Source organism: Oncorhynchus clarkii, chromosome 27 (assembly GCF_045791955.1).
Source record: "Oncorhynchus clarkii lewisi isolate Uvic-CL-2024 chromosome 27, UVic_Ocla_1.0, whole genome shotgun sequence".
Taxonomy (NCBI): Eukaryota; Metazoa; Chordata; class Actinopteri; order Salmoniformes; family Salmonidae; genus Oncorhynchus; species Oncorhynchus clarkii.
In genome coordinates, this window is record NC_092173.1 from 34,467,054 (window position 1) to 34,491,853 (window position 24,800).

The following is a 24,800-nucleotide window of genomic DNA, read 5'->3' on the forward strand; positions in this document are numbered from 1 at the left end:
GCGCTCTTTGAAAGGAGGGAGTAGTGTAACGACCCTGGGTTTATAAGCGAGGAAATCGACCCTGCCGGCCGAGCATGCTTTTGTGGCACAGTCGATAGCGCGCCGGACCTCGGGCTAGAAGGTCGAGGGTTCGAGACCTGCTCCCTTCCTGTTTCATTACAGTATCTAGAAAATGAGAAAATAATTTATACATTCATTACAGTCCCTCAATATAATATAATATAGGCATTACAGAAATGTCCGCAGATATTCGCAAAACTTCAATAGTTTGAATGGGCTATCCCTGGCAAAATAATAGGCTACGAACGTCATGCTATTACATGTAAATTAACAGAATACAAGACCTACATAAACCAAATGAAATCATTTTTTTAATTTTTCTTAACTAGGCAAAAACTCGGACGAAGCTGGGCCAATTGTAGGACGGCGCACAAATGTTATATATTAATAATACAGTGTAATAGCCTGTAACTGTTATAGACATGGTTGCATTTGCTCAGTGAAATTATGAAATGATGAACAGTGTCAGATATGGTCTCACTTATTCATCAGCCGCTTCAACAAGTGAATTAATGTGAGTTCTTCCCTGGACAAATTCCCGCCCGAGTAAATATTCCTATTGTCAGTGCCCAGTTTATTTCGCCTCCAATCAAGTTTCCTTCTCGATGAAAAATTCCTTCCTGTCTCCTTCTCACTCTGTGTGAGTGTGTGTCTGACTTTACCTCCAAAGTTTCCTTGTCGCTGCTAAAATGTTCCTTCTGGTCTATTTCCTTGTCCCGGTTCGCGTAAACGGGACAATCCTCGGTACAATCCTCCACTCTGATCAATTCACCGACTGAAGTTTCACACAAACCAGCGCGCGTGTAGAGCTACAGTGAGAGACACACACACTCTCAGCCTTGAAATTAAATTGTTGGAAAGCATGTCGAGCTCGCTCTGATATCAGCGAAATTGAACTAAGGAGGATAATTTCACATGCCATTACCAGTGTGGATTAACTCGCGGTAAAGCGATAGAAAAAAATCGGCGCCCGTACTTGTCTGTGGACATGAATATATGAACCTGCTCTGCATTCTGTAGCGGCGGAGCTTGTTTATGGTGAGTTTGAGACAGGCAGGTCGCTCCCGTCTTCTGTGAAAAGCGACTCGGGAGAAATGATGTGAACAGCACGAACGTTTTAAGAAAACTTTTACTTGAGTCTCCAGGGAAAACAAAAGTAGCTAATTGGTCTCTTTTCAGAACAATAGGTGGTTCTTCCACGCTTGGGATTTTAGTTTAGTGTGTAACCGCCACGGATAGAATGAACAGCTCTGGGCGCGTGGCACTGGCGCTGTTGCTCGCGCTGCTCGTGGGCTTTACCCGGGGCACACAAGGCCAGGTAGTGTCCGGCAAGGTGGTGCGGTCTTCTAACGTGAGGCAACATGGTGAGTCCCAGTTTTTGATGTGTGCATTTGTTTTGTATGAAAGAACCATAACAAGTGTTTCAACAACAAAGCAACTGGTGTTTTGGGCAGACTGGCTGTAGCCTATAATGGGTATGGTCAGTATTATTAGTGAATTGAATATTTTGATCACAATGGGTTTGTACTTGCAATTGTTTTGTTACAGATATGTTGGATGATTAGGCCTAGACACAATCAGACTTCTACAATACATTCTAAGATATCTAAATAAACATTACTCAATTGTAATTGAAACAATTTAAGGTGAATATAGAATATAGTCCATGTCATAAGTGGCCTGTCAGGAGAAGCCTAGATGTTGTTTCATCTAGTGGTGTGTATGTCTTAGTCAGTGGTGATGAACGACCTGCCTACACCAGGGAAGTCAGCTTCCTGTGTTGACCTGTTCAAATGACCTAGACACTCTATTGTTACTTTGTCTGAGAGAGAGACAGCGGGGGAGGGAAGACAGATGAGCTGCGTGGGGCCAGGGAAAGAAGAGGGGGAGAGAGACATCATTTAGGATATAGGGCACAGGCAGCAGGAAAAGAGAGCATACCAGTTGAGTTTTCTGACCTCTGGTCATAGCTACCCTGTTGACCTGGTTGACCTCAGTGTTTTAGATTCACCGTAACATTGTCCTCAGTGTTCTGTGTTCTTTTCTGACCTGTGGTCATAGTTATAGTGGGGCAAAAAAGTATTTAGTCAGCCACCAATTGTGCAAGTTCTCCCACTTAAAAAGATGAGAGAGGCCTGTAGTTCTCATCATAGGTACACTTCAACTATGACAGACAAAATGAGAAAAAAATTCAGAAAAGGTTGTGGACAGGTGTCTTTAATACTGATAACAAGTTCAAACAGGTGCCATTAATACAGGTAATGAGTGGAGGACAGAGGAGCCTCTTAAAGAAGAAGTTACAGGTCTGTGAGAGCCAGAAATCTTGCTTGTTTGTAGGTGACCAAATATTTATTTTCCACCATAATTTGCAAATAAATTCATAAAAAATCCTACAATGTGATTTTCTGGATTTTTTTATCTCATTTTGTCTGTCATAGTTGAAGTGTACCTATGATGAAAATGACAGGCCTCTCTCATCTCTTTAAGTGGGAGAACTTGCACAATTGGTGGCTGACTAAATACTTTTTTGCCCCACTGTACCTTGTTGACCTCAGTGTTCTGTGTTCTTTTCTGACCTGTGGTCATAGCTACCTTGTTGACATGGTTGTCCTCAGTGTTCTAGAGCCACAGTAACACTAACAACCCACAGGTGTCATTTAGTTTGACCTGGAGACTACAGCCACATCTTCAGCAGACTGACTATAACAGGCTGTCTCTCATCACATACAGCTGCCTGCTTGTGAGCCTCTTTCTTGGCGGAGAAACAAGAAAATACCAGAGTATCATTTTGGCCTCTGGACCCGTGCTCTAGCCCAGGGTTTCCTGCCCCCCGGGTGTACATTTTGTTATTTGCCCTAGCACTACACAGCTGATTCAAATAATCAAAGCTTGATGATGAGTTGGTGATTTGAATCAGCTGTATAGTGCTAGGGGTAAAAACCAAAATGTGCACCCGGGGGGCGACGACTTTGGGAAACTTGCACTAGGCCTAGGTTCACATCAAACTCATAAGTGTATGTATTTGTGCTGTGTCAACTAATGGTTCTCAACGAAGGGGCGAGAGGAAGGCCCATCCTAAGGATTTTGTTGGACTGGGTCTGAGTGTTGCGAGGTGGATCTGATCCTTAGTGTTTGGATTCAGTCAATTCTCCCACCTCTCTGTACTTCTGATGTGTGTGTGTGTCTGTGTGTGTGTGTGTGTGTGTGTGTGTGTGTGTGTGTGTGTGTGTGTGTGTGTGTGTGTGTGTGTGTGTGTGTGTGTGTGTGTCTGTGTGTCTGTGTGTCTGTGTGTGTGTGTGTGTGTGTGTGTGTGTGTGTGTGTCTGTGTGTGTAACAATTCAATTGTTATTTACTGAATTCTAACACATGAAACATTTTACTGGCACAGACACATAATGAAGTTAGGAGTTTTTGGTGACTGCCTCATTAATTACTGTTGTTGTCACGTTCTGTTGCATAATTCAACACGTTTGTCAATAGCAGGATGCCCTCAGATTAAAAATCAACACCTTGGCTCTAGATCACGCCTCTACATTGTTAGTGATCAGACATAATATCATAATCTGAATGTGAATCGCAGGAGTAAAATGAAAGTGTGAGAATACTTTGATGTTTTGTTACAGAGGACCGACCCCCTGTTGACTTTTAGGATCAGCCACTCTAATGCAACACACACAACCAGGCATACTCAATGGCAAACTCCCAACCTCCTCTGGTCAAATCAAAGGGTTTTTAATTTAGTAACGAACCTATAAAGGATAGACCTCAGAGGAGGCCCACCACTCCATTTAATATTTCTCTCTCATTCTCTCCTCTTATCTCCCACTATCTAGTCTACATAATTTAATATCACTCCATACATCTACCCCCACCATCAATCTTGCTCTTGCTTATTCCTTCCTCAATCTCTCCATCTTTCTTTCTCTTCTTTAATCAAAAGCTTCTTCCGCTGTGGATCTCAGAGCAAATCTAATGTGTCAAAGAGTGTTTGCACATAACACACACATGCACATAACACACACATTCACACACACACATTGACAACAGTCTGATTAGACTTCAACGTCTGCTGGAGAATGGGAGGCTGTTCCCGAATGCAAGGGAGGCTGTTCCCGAATGCATGGGAGGCTGTTCCCGAATGCATGGGAGGCTGTTCCCGAATGCAAGGGAGGCTGTTCCCGAATGCATGGGAGGCTGTTCCCGAATGCAAGGGAGGCTGTTCCCGAATGCAAGGGAGGCTGTTTCCGAATGCAAGGGAGGCTGTTCCCGAATGCATGGGAGGCTGTTCCCGAATGCAAGGGAGGCTGTTCCCGAATGTAAGGGAGGCTGTTCCCAAATGTAACGGAGGCTGTTCCCAAATGTAAGGGAGGGTGGATGGAATGAAACTCTGTTAGGCGGTGTCCTCTGACCGTTGGTGATCTCAGTGGCCTTCTCTAGGGCCCTATAAAATATGCTCCGAATCATGGAATCCAGACATTAAAATGGAATTCAACATTCCAACATGTATTGAACTTATACTTAACAAAATATAAATGTAACATGTGAAGTGTTGGTCCCATGTTTCATGAGCTGAAATAAAAGATCCCAGAAATGTTCCATACGCACAAAAAGCTTATTTCTCTCTAATGTTGTGCCCAAATTTGTTTTCTTTCCTCTTAGTGAGCATTTCTCCTTTGCCAAGATAATCCATCCACCTGACAGGTGTGGCATATCAAGAAGCCGATTAAACAGCATGATAATTACACAGGTGCATCTTGTGCTGGGGACAATAAAGGGCCACTCTAAAATGTGCTGTTTTGTTACACAACACAGTGCCACAGATGTCTCACATTTTGAGGGAGCGTGCAATTGTCGTACTGACTGCAGGAATATCCACTAGAGCTCTTGCCAGATAATTGAATGTTTAATTTCTCTACCATGAGCTGCCTCCAACGTCATTTTAGAGAATTTGGCAGTACGTCCAACCGACCTTACAACCGCAGGCCGAGTGTAACCATGCCAGCCCAGGACCTCCACATCCGGCTTCTTCACCCGTGGGATCGTCTGAGACCAGCCACCCGGGAAGCTTATTAAACTGTGGGTTTGCACAATCAAAAAAATTCTAAAAAGCATCTGTCCTTGGTTGCAACACTCACTACTGAGTTCCAAACTGCCTCTGGAAGCAACGTCGGCACAATAACTGTTCGTCGGGAGCTTCATGAACTGGGTTTCCATGGCCGAGCAGCCGCACACAAGCCTATGATCACCATGCGCAATGCCAAGCATCAGCTGGAGTGGTATAGAGCTTGTCTCTCTCCCTCCCGGAGGAACTGAGCCCTAGGACCATGCCTCAGGACTACCTGGTCTGATGACTCCTGGCTGTCCCCAGTCCAGCTGGTTGTGCTGCTGCTCCAGTTTCAACTGTTCTGCCTGCGGTTATGAAATCCTGACTTGTTCACCGGATTTGCTACCTGTCCCAGACCTGCTGTTCTCTCTCTGTCTTTTACTCCTGAGGTGATGACTTGTTGCACCCTCTACAACCAATGTGATTATTATTTGACCCTGCTGGTCATCTATGAACGCTTGAACATCTTGAAGAAGAATCTGGCCTTATTGTTCCACGTACTCTTATAATCTCCACCCAGCACAGCCAGAAGAGGACTGGCCGCCCCTCAGAGCCTGGTTATTCTCTAGGGTTCATCCTAGGTTCCTGCCTTTCTAGGGAGTTTTCCTAGCTACCGTGCTTCTACATCTTCATTGCTTGCTGTTTGGGGTTTTAGGCAGAGCCCTGACCTCAACCCCATCGAACACCTTTGGGATGAATTGGAATGCCGACTGCGAGCCAGGCCTGTTTGCCCAACATCAGTGCACAACCTCACTAATGCCTTTGTGGCTGATTGGAAGCAAGTCCCCGCAGCAATGTTCGGACATTAGTGGAAAGCCTTCCCAGAAGAGTGGAGGCTGTTATAGCAGCAAAGGGGGACCAACTCCATATTAATGCCAAATATTTTGGAATGAGATGTTGAACGAGCAGGTGTCCACATAACCACAGATGCATATCTGTTTCCCAGTCATGTGAAATCCATAGACTAGGGCCTAATGAATTTATTTAAATTGACTGATTTCCTTAAAGTCCATAACTGTTAATTTGGTTCAGTGTAGTAGGAAATCAACTAAATGTATTGAATTTATTAGAAAATGTGGTCACTTTTTTGGGATAGTCAGATAGCCCATCTGTAGATGCTCTACACATGGTCATACTATCTGTTAATAAGTAACTGCTTGCAAAGGTTAGGGTTCGTGAAAGGGTTAAGATAAGGGTTAGGGTTAGTACAGTTTATGGTTGAATTGTTACTGATAGTCTGTAGGGCAGCTTCAGATGGACTATCTAGGAAAGTGATAATGAAAATGCATTAATTTGTCTAAGTTATCATAAACAAAATACATCAGTGAATCATATTTGTCTGCAACTTTCTGAAATGGCACGTGTGCTTTGTTTAGCCATTAGCAATTATGCTTACATTAACCATTTTTCTGGTAGAGCTGTAAAGGTTGTCCCAAAACCTTGTCAATTAAATGTTAACTACAAAGTAGCCTATTCCTACCTGGCAGAATATCATTATTAGCATCATTCAGTGGCCATTTGTTTAGCAAATTCTGCAATCATATGAGCTCTATAGGAACATAGCTAACCAGACCACGGTCTGTTGCTACAGGAACATTGCTAACCAGACCACGGTCTCTTGCTACTGGAACATTGCTAACCAGACCACGGTCTCTTGCTACAGGAACATCGCTAACCAGACCACAGTCTCTTGCTACCGGAACATCGCTAACCAGACCACGGTCTCTTGCTACAGGAACATTGCTAACCAGACCACGGTCTCTTGCTACAGGAACATTGCTAACCAGACCACGGTCTCTCGCTACAGGAACATCGCTAACCAGACAACGGTCTCTTGCTACAGGAACATCGCTAACAAGATTATGGTCTCTTGCTGGTGCACAGTTGCAATACAGTGTAACTACACACCAAAATATATAATTGATTTTTATTTTTCTCAGACCTAAAATGGTCTCCTGATGTGGTTTAAGCAGGGTTGTGGACTTACAACATCAAATGTTGTTGTTTTTCTTTGAAAAAAGTGAGATTTTGATTTTAAAATACTGGGAAAAATTGAAAACATGGACAAACAGAGAAAGTGGAATTTGGGGAAAGATTAAACAGAATCAGGCAAAAAAATTCAACAGATTTTATAGGGGCCGAATTGTGTCAGTATGCGATGTTATTAGACTTGGCTGAGTCTGGGGACTGGGGGGCCTTGTCTCTCCAAGGCGAAACACACACATACACATGCAGCTATGCTCACATACTCTACCACTGGAGTGAAAGACTCTCCAAACCATGTGGACTTGATCAGTATGGTTCTGAAGTGATTTTGATGGTCTATAGGTTGACACTTGGGCGTGTGTCTCCTTTGTGGAGGGAAGGGAGGGGGTCTGTAAAGTCGTCTGAACTCCAGAAACTCATGAGTCATTGGTTAGAATGAGTTAAACTGGGACAACCCTACACACACACAACATTACAGGATCACTCCTCCCAGGGAATCCCCAGTTAACACACACACCATGCCAAATTGTAACAGCTAAAGAGCCCCCGCCCCTAGACTTTGGCAGCCTGTGTTTTCCTCTCCTCTAAGCAGACAATAGGGTGGCGTGGATAGGCTGAAGACACCTGCCAACACTGAGTAATGGAACTGACGATGGAAGAGCAAAGAGAGAGTGTGTGTGTGTGTGTGTGTGTGTGTGTGTGTGTGTGTGTGTGTGTGTGTGTGTGTGTGTGTGTGTGTGTGTGTGTGTGTGTGTGTGTGTGTGTGTGTGTGTGTGTGTGTGTGTGTGTGTGTGTGTGTGTGTGCTTAGCATCTGTGTTATTAGAGTGCCATTCTTTCTGTAGTTTTCAGGGAGATGAATCTGTAAGAAGATAGGAAGAGCAGAAGAGAGGAGTGAGGCTAAGAGAAGATGTCACCTTAGTGCCTTGTCAGCTTTGGACCAGAGCCATCTGACGACACTATGGAGAACAGTGACGATGTAGGGATGAGAACGGGGGATAAATTAGGTGAAAGATGGGGATAGAACGAAGCTGAGAGGCTGGCCCTCAACTTACAGCTGACGAGGAGATATATATAGAGAGAGAGGGTACGTGGAGGAAAGAAGCTGAGGCTGTTCCTCAATTTATACATACAGCTGACGAGGAGAGAGAGCGAGAGAGAAAGAGGGGAGGTGAGAGGAGGGGACTCCATTAGTTTGACAGAAATAAAGCTGACATGACATCAATTTCTAACTGCCTGATGAGAAGGACAAAGTGCTGATCATGCTGTGTGTTCCTTTATGCATTTGTCTACTTCTTTTTGCATGGATGCATGAATTTAGTGACATTCTACAGTGATTCCCTAATCCTCTCTCTCTTCCTCATTCTCATTGTTCCTCTCTCTCTTCCTCATTCTCATTGTTCCTCTCTCTCTTCCTCATTCTCACTGTTCCTCTCTCTTCCTCATTCTCACTGTTCCTCTCTCTCTTCCTCATTCTCACTGTTCCTCTCTCTCCCTCATTCTCCCTCATCCTCTCTCTCTTCCTCATTCTCACTGTTCCTCTCTCTCTTCCTCATTCTCACTGTTCCTCTCTCTCTTCCTCATTCTCTAGCTTTCTCTCTCCCTCATCCTCTCTCTCTTCCTCATTCTCACTGTTCCTCTCTCTCCCTCATTCTCTAGCTTTCTCTCCCTCATCCTCTCTCTCTTCCTCATTCTCACTGTTCCTCTCACTGTTCCTCATTCTCTAGCTTTCTCTCTCCCTCATCCTCTCTCTCTTCCTCATTCTCACTGTTCCTCTCTCTCTTCCTTATTCTCACTGTTCCTCTCTCTTCCTCATTCTCACTGTTCCTCTCTCTCTTTCTCATTCTCACTGTTCCTCTCTCTCCCTCATTCTCTAGCTTTCTCTCTCCCTCATTCTCTAGCTTTCTCTCTTCCTCATTCTCACTGTTCCTCTCTCTCCCTCATTCTCTAGCGTTCTCTCTCCCTCATTCTCTAGCGTTCTCTCTCCCTCATTCTCTAGCTTTCTCTCTCCCTCATCCTCTCTCTCTTCCTCATTCTCACTGTTCCTCTCTCTCCCTCATTCTCTAGCGTTCTCTCTCCCTCATTCTCTAGCTTTCTCTCTCCCTCATCCTCTCTCTCTTCCTCATTCTCACTGTTCCTCTCTCTCCCTCATTCTCTAGCTTTCTCTCTCCCTCATTCTCTAGCTTTCTCTCTTCCTCATTCTCACTGTTCCTCTCTCTCCCTCATTCTCTAGCGTTCTCTCTCCCTCATTTTCTAGCTTTCTCTCTCCCTCATCCTCTCTCTCTTCCTCATTCTCACTGTTCCTCTCTCTCCCTCATTCTCTAGCGTTCTCTCTCCCTCATTCTCTAGCATTCTCTCTCCCTCATCCTCTTTCCCCTCCTGAGAGTTATCTGCTGTGTAGTGGACTTCTGAATGATATAAATTGACAGAAATGATGGAGAAAATGTCAGAATTGACGACGTGTTCATGTGAAGACAGGAAGCCAGTCACAATTGTGTGTGAGAGATTACTGTGTTTGTCTATGTCTAATAGCTGACTCAATTAGAGTGTAAGACTGATGCCTCGGTCACTCTGAAGATAGAGCTTTACCTCAGCTGAATGAGACCTTTTATCCTGTCACACACACACACACACACACACACACACAGACAGACAGACAGATAGACAGACAGACAGACAGACAGACAGACAGACACGGATGAGAGTGACCTGGTTGGTCCTGTCAGTCTAGTAGACGTTAGAGTGAAGTGGTAACTGTGGCTTCTAGTCACGCTGCCGCTGAAGTCACATGCTTAGTATAAAGGCTGCAGGAAGGAATCCCTAACCCAGAGAAACTCTTATTTAGAGTCTTTCTCGCTCTCTCACTTTTTTACATGTTTTTTATCCATCTCTGCAGAGATAGAGAGAATAGAGCGGGGCTTTGATTGGTTTAATTCCATTAGCTTCACTTGAGCTAACACACACACCACACACACACACACACACATACACACACACACATACACACACACACATACACACACACACACACACATACACACACACACACACACACACACATACACACACACACACACACACACACAAACATATACACACACACACACACACACATACACACACACACACACACACACACACACACACACACACAGAGCATTTTAACACTGGCACACATTTTTAAAGGCCACTTCCGTAGCTTGACGTAAATCTGGAGAGCCTAAAATAAGAATCATCAGAACAGAATGATTTCAGCAGATTACTCATAATATAAGAGTTACAGTTGAAGTCGGAAGTTTACATACGTTTAGGTTGGAGTCATTTACTCGTTTTTCAACCACTTCACACATTTCTTGTTAACAAACTATATTTTTGGCAAGTCGGTAGGACATCTAATTTGTGCATGACACAAATAATTTTTCTAACAATTGTTTTCAGACATTATTTCACTTATAATTCACTGTATCACAATTTCAGTGGGTCAGAAGTTTACATACGCTAAATTGACTTTAAACACCTTGGAAAATTCCAGAAAATGATGTCATGGCTTTAGAAGCTTCTGATAGGCTCATTGACATCATTTGAGTCAATTGGAGGTGTACCTGTGTATGTATTTCAAGGCCTACCTTCAAACTCAGTGCCTCTTTGCTTGACATCATGGAAAAATCTAAAGAAATCAGCCAAGACTTCAGAAAAATATTGTAGACCTCCACAAGTCTGGTTCATCCTTGGGAACAATTTCCAAACGCCTGAAGGTACCACGTTCATCTGTACAGACAATAGTATGCAAGTATAAACACCATGGGACCACTCAGCCGTCATACTGCTCAGGAAGAAGATGCGTTCTGTCTCCTAGAGATGAACGTTCTTTGGTGTGAAAAGTACAAATCAATCACAGAACAACAGCAAAGGACCTTGTGAAGATTCTGGAGGAACTGGTACAAAAGTATCTATATCCACAGTAAAACGAGTCCGATATCGACACAAACTGCAAGTCCGCTCAGCAAGGAAGAAGCCACTGCTCCAAAACCGCCATAAAAAAGCCAGAGGGTGGCAGCATCATCTATTGGGGTGCTTTGCTGCAGGAGGGACTGGTGCACTTCACAAAATAGATGGCATCATGAGGAAGGAAGATGATGTGGATATATTGAAGCAGTATGTCAAGAAATCAGTCAGGAAGTTAAAGCTTGGTCGCCAATGGGTCTTCCAAATGGACAATGACCCCAAGTATATTTCCAATGTTGTGGCAAAATGGCTTAAGGACAACAAAGTCAAGGTATTGGAGTGGCCATCACAAAGCCCTGACCTCAATCCTATAGAACATTTGTGGGCAGAACTGAAAAAGCGTGTGCAAGCAAGGAGGCCTACAAACCTGACTCCGTTACACCAGCTCTGTCAGGAGGAATGCTCCAAAATTCACCCAACTTATTGGTTGAAGCTTATGGAAGGTTACCCAAAGTTAAACAATTTTAATGGCAATGCTACCAAATACTAATTTAGTGTATGTACACTTCTGACCCACTTGGAAAATGATGAATGAAATAAAATATGAAATAAATCATTCTCTACTATTATTCTGACATTTCACATTCTTAAAATAAAGTGGTGATCCTAACTGACCTAAGATACGGATTTCTTACTAGGATTAAATGTCAGGAATTGTGAAAAACGGAGTTTAAATGTATTCGGCTGAGGTGTATGTAATGTAAACTTAAACTGTATGAGTCAACTTCATGGGACAACACTGGAGGTTAGCCAGTAGATAAAGAATGCCTCACTCACTAACACACACACACAAACTAGGGCAAAGAGGATAAAAGTACATTAGATACATTCCCATAACCCCCCATAAAGGAGCAATTCTAGGCTAATCCAAAACACCACAGGGTGTGTGGCCTGCTCCATTCGCCGCACTTAGGGGGGTGAAAAAGTATGACTGCGTGTGACGGAGTTTGTTTGTGTGTGCACGAGCATGTGTGTGTCTTTTAAGCATGACAAATTCATGTCCATTAACACAGAGAGTGAGGGGGTTACACGAACACTGTGGCGAAGCTAATTCATTTATTCACATGCTCTGATACCCTCTATAGAAACATCCTCAGAGAGAGAGAGAAAAAAGGGATGGAGAAAGAAAGGTGGAGAGGAAAGGAAGAGCGCAGGGAGAGAGAGAGAGAGAGAGGGAGGGAAAGGAAGCGCGAAAGATAGCTAGCACTACTAATGGGGAAAACCAAAAATATGTGTGTGTGTGTGTGTGTGTGTGCGTGTGCGCGTGCGTGCGTGCGCGTGTGCGTGTGCGTGCGCGCGCGCGCTAAGGTGTGGAGAATCAGACCAGGTGGTCAGTCCAGTTCAAGTGTTCATCAGTCTGATGTCTTGTAGATACTATAGAAATGGTCTCTGAGCCTGTTGGTATCAGACCCCATGCTTTTATACCGTCTGCCCGATGGTAAAGGAGTGAACAGCTCATGGCTAGAGTGTGTGGGCTCTTTGATGATGCTGCTCTACATTGGTGTCAGAAGGGATCGGACCTCGGGCTAGAAGGTCGAGGGTTCGAGACCTGCTCCCTGCTGTTTCATTACATTTGTGTGTGTGTGTGTGTGTGTGTGTGTGTGTGTATATATTAGAGGTCGACCATTGTGATTTTTCAACGCCGATACCGATATCGATTATTGGAGGACCAAAAAAGCCGATACCGATTAATCGGCCGATTTAAAAATATATTTATATTTTTTTTATTTGAAATAATAACAATTACAACTTATTTTAACTGAATATAATACATCAATAAAATCAATTTATTCTCAAGTAGATAATGAAACATGTTCAATTTGGTTTAAATAATGCAAAAACAAAGTGTTGGAGAAGAAATTAAAAGTGCAATATGTGCTATGTAAGAAAGCTAACGTTTCAGTTCCTTGCTCAGAACATGAGAACATATGAAATCTGGTGGTTCCTTTTAACATGAGTCTTCAATATTCCCAGGTAAGAAGTTTTAGGTTGTAGTTATTATAGGACTATTAGTGGCGGCAGGTAGCCTAGTGGTTAGAGCGTTGGGCCAGTAACCGAAAGGATGCTCGGCTAGCACATCCCCTTTCTCTTCAGGCCCTTACCTGTGCTGGTCCATTTAGCAAAGTTAGCCTCTCCAGTGAGGCATCTCTTTAACACCTTGGCTACACCTGCTGAATAATTCAGATCGCACCTTTGCTGACTCAGTGCTTTGTCCAGGCCATCAGGGACATAAGCTGACTGTCTTTGGCAGGCTGTCACTCAAACACACACATACACACTGATACAAACATGCCATGTAATAAGTCATGTGGTCTGGTTGGTGGCTACCTCTTAACTCCACATGGCATTTTGGTAACTCTATCCTATCGGTGTGAAGATGCAAGAATGTTCTACAAGCCACCTCTCTATACAGGGGGTGGTGTCTCTCTCGCTCTCATACACACACACACACGCACATGCCGGCACACACACACACACACTGCTGTGAAGGCAGAAGGAGGAGGAGTCAGAGTGGATCTGTTTTCCTGAATAAGCAGTTGTGTGTGTGAGATCCATCTCCTTAAGTTGATAAACAGAATGAATAACACATTCCCTGGAAGAACACAGAGTAAACGGAGAAAGAGAGAGGGGACAAGGAGAAGGAAAGACCGGAAAGAATAGCGGTGTGGCCCGTGTAGTTCAATTGGTAGAGCATGGTGTGTGTGTGTGTGTGTGTGTGTGTGTGTGTGTGTGTGTGTGTGTGTGTGTGTGTGTGTGTGTGTGTGTGTGTGTGTGTGTGTGTGTGTGTGTGTGTGAATTCAAATGTATTTGTCACATACACAAGTTTAGCAATGCTTGTGCTTCTATCTCCGACAGTGCAGTAATGTCTAACAGTTTCACAACATATACCCGAAATACACGTAAATCTATGGATTAAGAATATATACATATCAGCAAAAAGCCAAAAGTCCTCTCACTGTCAACTGCGTTTATTTTCAGCAAACTCAACATGTGTAAATATTTGTATGAACATAACAAGATTCAACAACTGAGACATAAACTGAACAAGTTCCACAGACATGTGACTAACAGACATGAAATAATGTGTCCCTGAACAAAGGGGGGGGGGGGTTCAAATCAAAAGTAACCGTCAGTATCTGGTGTGGCCACCAGCTGCATTAAGTACTGCAGTGCATCTCCTCCTCATGGACTGCAACAGATTTGCCAGTTCTTGCCGTGAGATGTTACCCCACTTCCACCAAGGCACCTGTAAGTTCCCGGACATTTCTGGGGGGGGGAATGGCCCTAGCCCTCACCCTCCGATCCAACAGGTCCAGACGTGCTCAATGGGATTGAGATCCGGGCTTTTCGCTGGCCATGGCAAAACACTGATCGGCCATTCCGATTAATTGGTCGACCTCTACACATAAGGGATGAGGATGTCTTCCTGTAACGCACAGCGTTGAGAATGCCTGCAGTGACAACAAGCTCAGTCCAATGATGCTATGACACACCGCCCCAGACCATGAATCCGACCAACACCCCGGTGAGACACAACCCCGACTCGTCAGTGAAGAGCACTTTTTGCCAGTCCTGTCTGGACCAGCAACAGTGGGTTTGTGCCAATAGGCGACGTTGTTGCCGGTGATGTCTGGTGGGGACCTGCCTTACAACAGGCCTACAAGCCCTCATTCCAGCCTCTCTCAGCCTATTGCGGACAGTCTGAGCACTGATGGAGGGACTGTGTGTTCAAGGTGTAACTCGGGCAGTTGTTGTTGCCATTCTATACCTGTCCCGCATGTGTGATGTTCGGATGTACCGATCCTGTGCAGTTGTTGTTACACGTGGTCTGCCACTGCGAGGACGATCAGCTGTCCGTCCTGTATCCCTGTAGCCCTGTCTTAGGCGTCTCACAGTACGGACATTGCAATTTATTGCCCTGGCCACATCTGCAGTCCTCATTGCAGCATGCCTAAGGCACGTTCACACAGATGAGCAGGGACACTGGGCATCTTTCTGTTGGTGTTTTTCAGAGTCAGTAGCAAGGCCTCTTTCGTGTCCAAAGTTTTCATAACTGTGACCTTAATTGCCTACCGTCTGTAAGCTGTTAGTGTCTTAAAGTCCGTTCCACAGGTGCATGTTTATGAATTGTTCATGGTTCATTGAGCGAAGCATGGGAAACAGTGTTTAAACCTTTTATAAAGAAGATCTGTGAAGTTATTTGGATTTTTACAAATTATCTTTGAAAGACAGGGTCCTGAAAAAGGGACGTTAATTTTTTTGCTGAGTTTATAAATACATACACACACACACACACACACACACACATATGTCAGAGTGGCATTGGGCGAAGATATTGTGTATAGCATATACGTGTGAGATGGGTAATGCAATATTTACAAACAATTGTGTGTGTTATGTGTGTGTGTTCCAGTGGTGGAAAAAGTATCCAGTTGTCTTACTAAAAGTAAAGATACGTTAATAGAAAATGACTCAAATAAAAGTGAAAGTCACCCAGTAAATTTACTTCTTGAGTAAAACTCTAGAAGTGTTTGGTTAAATAAACTATTTCAAATTCATTATTTTAAGAAAACCAGAGGGCACCATTTTCTTGTTTTTTTTTTGATAGCCAGGGGCACACTCTAACACTCAAACATAATTTACAAATTAAGCATTTTATGTTTATGTTCTCTGTTCAGTGAGTCCGCTCGATCAGAGGCAGTAGATGACCAGGGATGTTCTCTGTTCAGTGAGTCCGCTCGATCAGAGGCAGTAGATGACCAGGGATGTTCTCTGTTCAGTGAGTCCTCCAGATCAGAGGCAGTAGATGACCAGGGATGTTCTCTGTTCAGTGAGTCCTCCAGATCAGAGGCAGTAGATGACCAGGGATGTTCTCTGTTCAGTGAGTCCGCTCGATCAGAGGCAGTAGATGACCAGGGATGTTCTCTGTTCAGTGAGTCCGCTCGATCAGAGGCAGTAGATGACCAGGGATGTTCTCTGTTCAGTGAGTCCTCCAGATCAGAGGCAGTAGATGACCAGGGATGTTCTCTGTTCAGTGAGTCCGCTCGATCAGAGGCAGTAGATGACCAGGGATGTTCTCTGTTCAGTGAGTCCGCTCGATCAGAGGCAGTAGATGACCAGGGATGTTCTCTGTTCAGTGAGTCCGCTCGATCAGAGGCAGTAGATGACCAGGGATGTTCTCTGTTCAGTGAGTCCGCTCGATCAGAGGCAGTAGATGACCAGGGATGTTCTCTTGATAAGTGCTTGAATTGGACCATTTTCCTGTCCTGTTAAGCATTCAAAATGTAACTAGTACTTTTGGGTGTCAGGGAATGGAGTAAAAAGTACATTTTCTTTAGGAATGTAGTGAAATAAAGGTTGTTAAAAATATAAATAGTAAAGTACAGATACCCCAAAAATCTACTTAAGTAGTACTTTAAATTATGTTTACATAAGTACTTTACACCACTGTGTGTTCACAGGTTACAATATGCTGTGTGTGTGGTCTTGAGTCTATCTGAAGTGTACAGAGCCCAGCTCAATATCATTGATTTTGTGATACCAACATTCCTGAATTAGTATTAACCCAAAATAATGATTAACACTGACACACACACACACACAAACACACACACACACACACATGCTGACAGCAAGCTACTGCAGCACAAAAAGCAATTTACCCTACTCCAATCACACACGCACACTCTGAGAGACTCAGACTCAGAGACGCCTTCAGCATGCACCTTCACTGAGTGACAGACAGACACCTAGTTTACAGCACTGACAGTGCACCAACGCACACACACACACATACAAACACCCTGTTGGTAAACCTGCTTGTGTGCCTGGCTGGGCTCTAGCCTGAGTAGGGTTTATTCGGATGTCAGACCTGACCCCTCTGAGCTGTTTGTGTGTGTGTATTTTGACAGCCATCTTGCTCTTGAAATCTGCCCCCAGTCCGTCTTCCTCACATCTGCGTGTCCAGTTTCTGTATGTGTGAGTGAGTGGAGAGATGGATGCATGTCACACTGTGACTTGGCCTGTTCTCCTCAGAGGGTTGAGATGAGAACGGGACATAATGTATGTATCCTGCTGGCCTTTCTCTGATTATACACTGAACACCGGAAAACCTATTTCTGAGCACGTCTACCTTGGTCAAACATGTACAGTGGCTTGTGAAAGTATTAGCCTCCTTGGAATTTTGCCACATTACAACCTGAAATTAATATTCATTTTTTGGGGGGGGTTTGTATAATTTTATTTACACAACATGCCTACCACTTTGAAGATGCAAAATATTTTTTATTGTGAAACAAACAAGAAATAAGACAAACAGAGAACTTGAGTGTACATAACTATTCACCCCCTCAAAGTCGATAGTTTTTAGAGACACCTTTTGCAGAAATTACAGCTGGAAGTCTCTCTGGGTATGTCTCTATAAGCTTGGCAGATCTGGCCACCCCGATTTTTGCACATTCTTTAAGGCAAAACTGCTCCAGCTCATTCAAGTTGGATGGGTTCTGCTGGGGTACAGCAATCTTTAAGTCCTACCACAGATTCTCCATTGGATTGAGGTCTGGGCTTTGACTAGGCCATTCCAATACATTTAAATGTTTCCCCTTAAACCAATTGAGTGTTGCTTTAGCAGTATGCTTAGGGTCATTGTCCTGCTGGAAGGTGAACCTCCGTCCCACTCTCAAATCTCTGGAAGACTGAAACAGGTTTCCCTCAACAATTTTCCTGTATTTAGCACCACCCATCATTCCTTCAATTCTGACCACTTTCCCAGTCCCTGCCGATGGAAAAACATCCCCACAGCAGGATGGTGTTCTCGGGGTGATGAGAGGTGATGGGTTCGCTCCAGACATAGCGTTTTTCTTGATGGCTAAAAAGCTACATTTTTGTCTCATCTGACCTGAGTACCTTCTTCCATATGTTTGGGGAGTCTCCCACTTTTCTTTTGGCGCATGCAAAATGTGTTTGCTTGTTCTTTTCTTAATACAATGTTTTTTTTCTGGCCACTCTTCCGTAAAGCCCAGCTTTGTGGATTGTACGGCTTAAAGTGGTCCTATGGACAGATACTCCAATCTATACTGTGGATCTTTTCAGCTCCTTCAGGGTTATCTTTGGTCTCCTTGTTGCCTCTCTGATCAATGCCCTCTGTGCCTGGTCCGAGTTTTGGTGGGCGGCCCTCTCTTGGCAGGTTTGTTGTGGTGCCATATTCTTTCCATTTTTTAAATAATGGATTTAATGGTGCTCCGTGCGATGTTCAAAGTTGTGCATATTTTTTTAGAACCCAACCCTGATCTGTACTTCTCCACAACTTTGTCCCTGGCCTGTTTGGAGAGCTCCTTGGTCTTCATAGTGCCGCTTGCTTGATGGTGTCCCTTGCTTAGTGGTGTTGAAGACTCTGGGGCCTTTCAGAACAGATGTATATATATATATATATATACTGAGATCATGTGACAGATCATGTGACACTTAGATTGTGCACAGGTGGACTTTATTTAAAAAATTATGTGACTTCTGAAGGTAATTGGTTGCACCAGATCTTATGTAGGGGCTTCATAGTAAAGGGGGTGAATACATATGCAAAGGATATGAATACATATGTAAAGGGAGTGAATACATATGCAAAGGATATGAATACATATGCAAAGGGGGTGAATACATATGCAAAGGGGGTGAATACATATGCAAAGGGTGTGAATACATATGTAAAGGGGGTGAATACATATGTAAAGGGGGTGAATACATATGCAAAGGGTGTGAATACATATGTAAAGGGGGTGAATACATATGTAAAGGGGGTGAATACATATGCAAAGGGGGTGAATACATATGCAAAGGATGTGAATACATATGCAAATGGTGTGAATACATATGTAAAGAGGGTGAATACATATGTATTTTTTTGAATCAAGTAATTTTTTTCAGTGCAAGGCCACTTTTTTTAAAGGGACGCAGTCAGTGATTGAAGTCATATTGAACGACCCATAACTGAATTTGTCCAAATACTTTTGGTTCCCTAAAATAGGGGGACCATGTACAAAAGGTGCTGTACAGTTCAACTTATATTGATGAAAATCCCCTCAAATTATAGCTGCACTTTTTATTTCAGATACAATGTGCTGTAGTACAGAGCTAAAACAGCAACAAATGTGTCAATGTCCTAACACACACACTCACTGTGTCACTGTTTTAATGCAGTCTAATTCTTCAGCTGACAGTGATGTGTTGCTGTGATCGTCACTCAGCAGAAATAGATTCCAGGGTGCTGGTAGAACATCACACTCTGCTGGTGTCGGTGTGACGATCAGGTTCAGCCCACAGTGAGGCAACACAGACTGCGCACACACAGACCTACATAATGTAAGTGTGGGAAGTCACATTTGTTTAATGAAGTGTGATGTCTGTCTAACTTGAGCCTTGTGACTCACACTGCTCTCTGTGATTATATCAGCTCTGTTGACATCATGCCTTTAGACAGTTTAATTTAAAAATACAACTTTACTATTTACTAAGTCTCTCTGGCTCTGAAGACAACACTGTTTTGTTAGACATAGAATATGAAATATTCTGTACATTATTTCACATACACGGTGAACGAGCGCATATACACACTAGGACAACCAACACGCACAAACACACGCACACCAGGGTTTCCGTTAGGAAAATGTGGCGCTGGCCATAAGACCGGCAGCATTTTAAATGACCAGACATTTTGTTAAATTTACCAGACTCATATGGATTGCGTGCGTAACCTGATTGAAGCCGTCCCCCAACGGTGCTCAGAATGACAGAAATCACATTTAGATAATGGTAACTCGTATTACCACAACATTCAAGTCTTGGATGCAACAATGTGTTAACAGGACGAGTAACGAAAATAAAAAATCATTAACCTACATTAATCTACTATCCCCATAGTATGAAGGTTTAATTATTTTATTGGGTTAACTAGTCGAGAAAGAAATAGCCTATTCCAAACACACAATGGGACAGTTGTGGGATGAGAAATCCAGAATTTATACAACCAAAGAACTTGTAAAAAGCAATGAGTCTGATGCACCAGATCAGAACGTTTAGTTGAAAATGTTGATATTATTTCTTCACATTATAAGTTCAGCAATGCGCACAAGGCAGTATCCTAGGCTAATTGCCAATGTTTGTCCCATAATGCAATTAGCGAGGACAATGTCTCAAGCCCACCGCTTGCCAGCGGTTAAAATATCCTTTAGACATTTAGAAAGAGGGGAGATCTAATATGCAACATCTAGCATGGGTTGCTAATATGACTATGTTTGTGCCTTTTAGCTACTGGACAATGAAAGAAATTTGATATAAAACGATTGCCTCCACAGATATGGTCTGATTTTGGCCTGGCTACTTTAAAGGAAGGTAAGACATGCCTCATAATATGTAGTAAAACAGTCAGGTTTCAAACCATTAAGTGTGTTTTTTAAATTAATACTGCCTCCAGCTCATTGCAAAGAGGTGTGTGAGGCGCTGATGAAGCCTGCCTTCTGTTGCCTATGCTGTGTGAGGTGCTGATGAAGCCTGCCTTCTGTTGCCTATGCTGTGTGAGGTGCTGATGAAGCCTGCCTTCTGTTGCCTATGCTGTGTGAGGTGCTGATGAAGCCTGCCTTCTGTTGCCTATGCTGTGTGAGGTGCTGATGAAGCCTGCCTTCTGTTACCTATGCTGTGTGAGGTGCTGATGAAGCCTGCCTTCTGTTGCCTATGCTGTGTGATGCGCTGATGAAGCCTGCCTTCTGTTGCCTATGCTGTGTGAGGTGCTGATGAAGCCTGCCTTCTGTTGCCTATGCTGTGTGATGCGCTGATGAAGCCTGCCGTCTGTTGCCTATGCTGTGTGAGGTGCTGATGAAGCCTGCCCTCTGTTGCCTATGCTGTGTGATGCGCTGATGAAGCCTGCCGTCTGTTGCCTATGCTGTGTGATGCGCTGATGAAGCCTGCCGTCTGTTGCCTATGCTGTGTGATGCGCTGATGAAGCCTGCCGTCTGTTGCCTATGCATGTGCTGTTTGAGATCATGTAGCAGCAGCTCTCACGCTGTCTGACAGATTTTCCACTCTATATCTGTATGCGTGTGATACAGTGCCTTGCGAAAGTATTCGGCCCCCTTGAACTTTGCGACCTTTTGCCACATTTCAGGCTTCAAACATAAAGATATAAAACTGTATTTTTTTGTGAAGAATCAACAACAAGTGGGACACAATCATGAAGTGGAACGACATTTATTGGATATTTCAAACTTTTTTAACAAATCAAAAACTGAAAAATTGGGCGTGCAAAATTTTTCAGCCCCCTTAAGTTAATACTTTGTAGTGCCACCTTTTGCTGCGATTACAGCTGTAAGTCGCTTGGGGTATGTCTCTATCAGTTTTGCACATCGAGAGACTGAAATGTTTTCCCATTCCTCCTTGCAAAACAGCTCGAGCTCAGTGAGGTTGGATGGAGAGCATTTGTGAACAGCAGTTTTCAGTTCTTTCCACAGATTCTCGATTGGATTCAGGTCTGGACTTTGACTTGGCCATTCTAACACCTGGATATGTTTATTTTTGAACCATTCCATTGTAGATTTTGCTTTATGTTTTGGATCATTGTCTTGTTGGAAGACAAATCTCCGTCCCAGTCTCAGGTCTTTTGCAGACTCCATCAGGTTTTCTTCCAGAATGGTCCTGTATTTGGCTCCATCCATCTCCCCATCAATTTGAACCATCTTCCCTGTCCTTGCTGAAGAAAAGCAGGCCCAAACCATGATGCTGCCACCACCATGTTTGACAGTGGGGATGGTGTGTTCAGCTGTATTGCTTTTACGCCAAACATAACGTTTTGCATTGTTGCCAAAAAGTTCAATTTTGGTTTCATCTGACCAGAGCACCTTCTTCCACATGTTTGGTGTGTCTCCCAGGTGGCTTGTGGCAAACTTTAAACTACACTTTTTATGGATATCTTTAAGAAATGGCTTTCTTCTTGCCACTCTTCCATAAAGACCAGATTTGTGCAATATACGACTGATTGTTGTCCTATGGACAGAGTCTCCCACCTCAGCTGTAGATCTCTGCAGTTCATCCAGAGTGATCATGGGCCTCTTGGCTGCATCTCTGATCAGTCTTCTCCTTGTATTAGCTGAAAGTTTAGAGGGATGGCCAGGTCTTGGTAGATTTGCAGTGGTCTGATACTCCTTCCATTTCAATATTATCGCTTGCACAGTGCTCCTTGGGATGTTTAAAGCTTGGGAAATCTTTTTGTATCCAAATCCGGCTTTAAACTTCTTCACAACAGTATCTCGGACCTGCCTGGTGTGTTCCTTGTTCTTCATGATGCTTTCTGCGCTTTTAACGGACCTCTGAGACTATCACAGTGCAGGTGCATTTATACGGAGACTTGATTACACACAGGTGGATTGTATTTATCATCATTAGTCATTTAGGTCAACATTGGATCATTCAGAGATCCTCACTGAACTTCTGGAGAGAGTTTGCTGCACTGAAAGTAAAGGGGCTGAATAATTTTGCAAGCCCAATTTTTCAGTTTTTGATTTGTTAAAAAAGTTTGAAATATCCAATAAATGTCGTTCCACTTCATGATTGTGTCCCACTTGTTGTTGATTCTTCACAAAAAAATACAGTTTTATATCTTTATGTTTGAAGCCTGAAATGTGGCAAAAGGTCGCAAAGTTCAAGGGGGCCGAATACTTTCGCAAGGCACTGTAAATCAGATACATAATGAATATACTGTACACTCGCCAATTTAATTCCACTAAATTGTGTCAATTAACCTATAAGCCGATAAGCAGGACCAGTCAAATGTAGTTCATCGACTGGTAGTTCCTTCAATGAGTAGTTCCTTCAATGAGTAGTTCCTTCAATGAGTAGTTCCTTCAATGAGTAGTTCCTTCAATGAGTAGTTCCTTCAATGAGTAGTTCCTTCAATGAGTAGTTCCTTCAATGAGTATGCTAAAAATCATCTCCTGGACAATTGGCCGGTGCAATTTTATTTATTGTCTTTTCAATTTTTTTATCGGCCAAAAAACGGCTATTAGTCCTGACGGCTAACAGAAACCCTGACACACACACACACACACACACACACACACACACACACACACACACACACACACGGACTGCGTGACCTGCTGAGCTGACTGGGCTGTATTTTCTGAGGTGTAGGTTTTATTGGAGAGTTGCAGCATGCATAATAACATTTGGGCCTACTCCCCTGGGTGCTGAGTTTAGCATACACAGCTGAGACAGAATGAGACCTCTCTCTCGTACCATTCTCTTCCTGCCCTCCTCTCCTTCCTCCCTCCTGTCTTTCATCTTGTCATGCGTGTCGCTCACCAGTGTTGTTAAATATTCAAAACAGTGTGTCCGTGTGTGTGTTGGCATGTAGTTGTTTTATAGTGTGAAAGCAACGAGATCTCCTGTTTTTACCAATTTGACTTCAGATTCTGACATTTATCCACGTTTCAGACAGCATCTAATTTAGTTTATTTGACAGCCTAGGTTGCTCCTCCTGCTCTCCATCATTCTGAATGGTTAAGGGTTCAACTTTGGGATAGGGCATAAAGAACTGTCTACCACTGGGGTTGAATGCTCAACCGTCACCCCCATCCACAACGCCCTCTGGTAATAGTGTTGCCCCTACCGACCGGTTTTGATGGCATTTCCCGACATCCATTTTCAAGGTCAATCTTGAGCGATCTGGCTGATGAGAGCATCTAATGGCATTGTTCCACTCTGTTAATCAGAGGTCTGGCTGGGCTCTCCATTCAGTCGTGAAGGTGATTACGCGTCAGGAACCACCAGCCAATGAGGGCACAGTAGATTGGTCCAGTGGAGCCAGAGCAGTTGGCTATGTGTATATCAGCGCCTTGTATTCACTCTAGAACTCATTGATTTTTTTCTAAATGTTAACAATCCCAATTTAGTTTAAACATTCTGCTCTCCTTCACTGCATTCCTCCCAATCACTTGCTTCTCCACTGCCATAGCAGCATGCCTTACAGAGCAGAGATGTCATTTCTTTATTTCTTTCTCCAGCTCTAAGCTACTTTGTATTAAAACCATTTTTCCACATCTAATGCTGCCTATACTGGATCATGTGGTACTACTGATCATATAGTACTGCTGCTTATGGTAGAGGATGAAAGGGTTTAGTGTACTCACTACCCATACTGACAGACCCCCAGAGCCATACTGACAGACATACACACACAGTCATACTGACAGACATACACACAGACAGTCATACTGACAGACACCCAGAGCCATACTGACAGACACACAGAGACAGTCATACTGACAGACAGACAGAGCCATACTGACAGACAGACAGACAGAGTCATACTGACAGACAGACAGACAGAGTCATACTGACAGACAGAGCCATACTGACAGACAGACAGAGTCATACTGACAGACAGAGCCATACTGACAGACAGACAGAGCCATACTGACAGACAGACAGACAGACAGAGTCATACTGACAGACAGACAGACAGAGTCATACTGACAGACAGAGCCATACTGACAGACAGACAGAGTCATACTGACAGACAGACAGACAGACAGAGTCATACTGACAGACAGACAGACAGACAGACAGAGTCATACTGACAGACAGACAGACAGACAGACAGAC

The 24,800-nt window shown here is 43.6% G+C and overlaps 1 protein-coding gene across 1 annotated transcript in view; it reads left to right on the top strand.

Moving 5' to 3' along the window:
• Window positions 1-1,219: 1,219 nt before the first annotated feature.
• LOC139386181 (platelet-derived growth factor D-like) overlaps window positions 1,220-24,800 on the top strand; it is a 58,600-nt gene continuing 35,019 nt past the window's right edge. Inside the window, exon 1 of the mRNA XM_071131653.1 lies at window positions 1,220-1,424. Coding sequence (XP_070987754.1) covers window positions 1,301-1,424 — 124 coding nt within the window. The 5' untranslated portion in view covers window positions 1,220-1,300. The remainder of the gene's footprint in view (window positions 1,425-24,800) is intronic.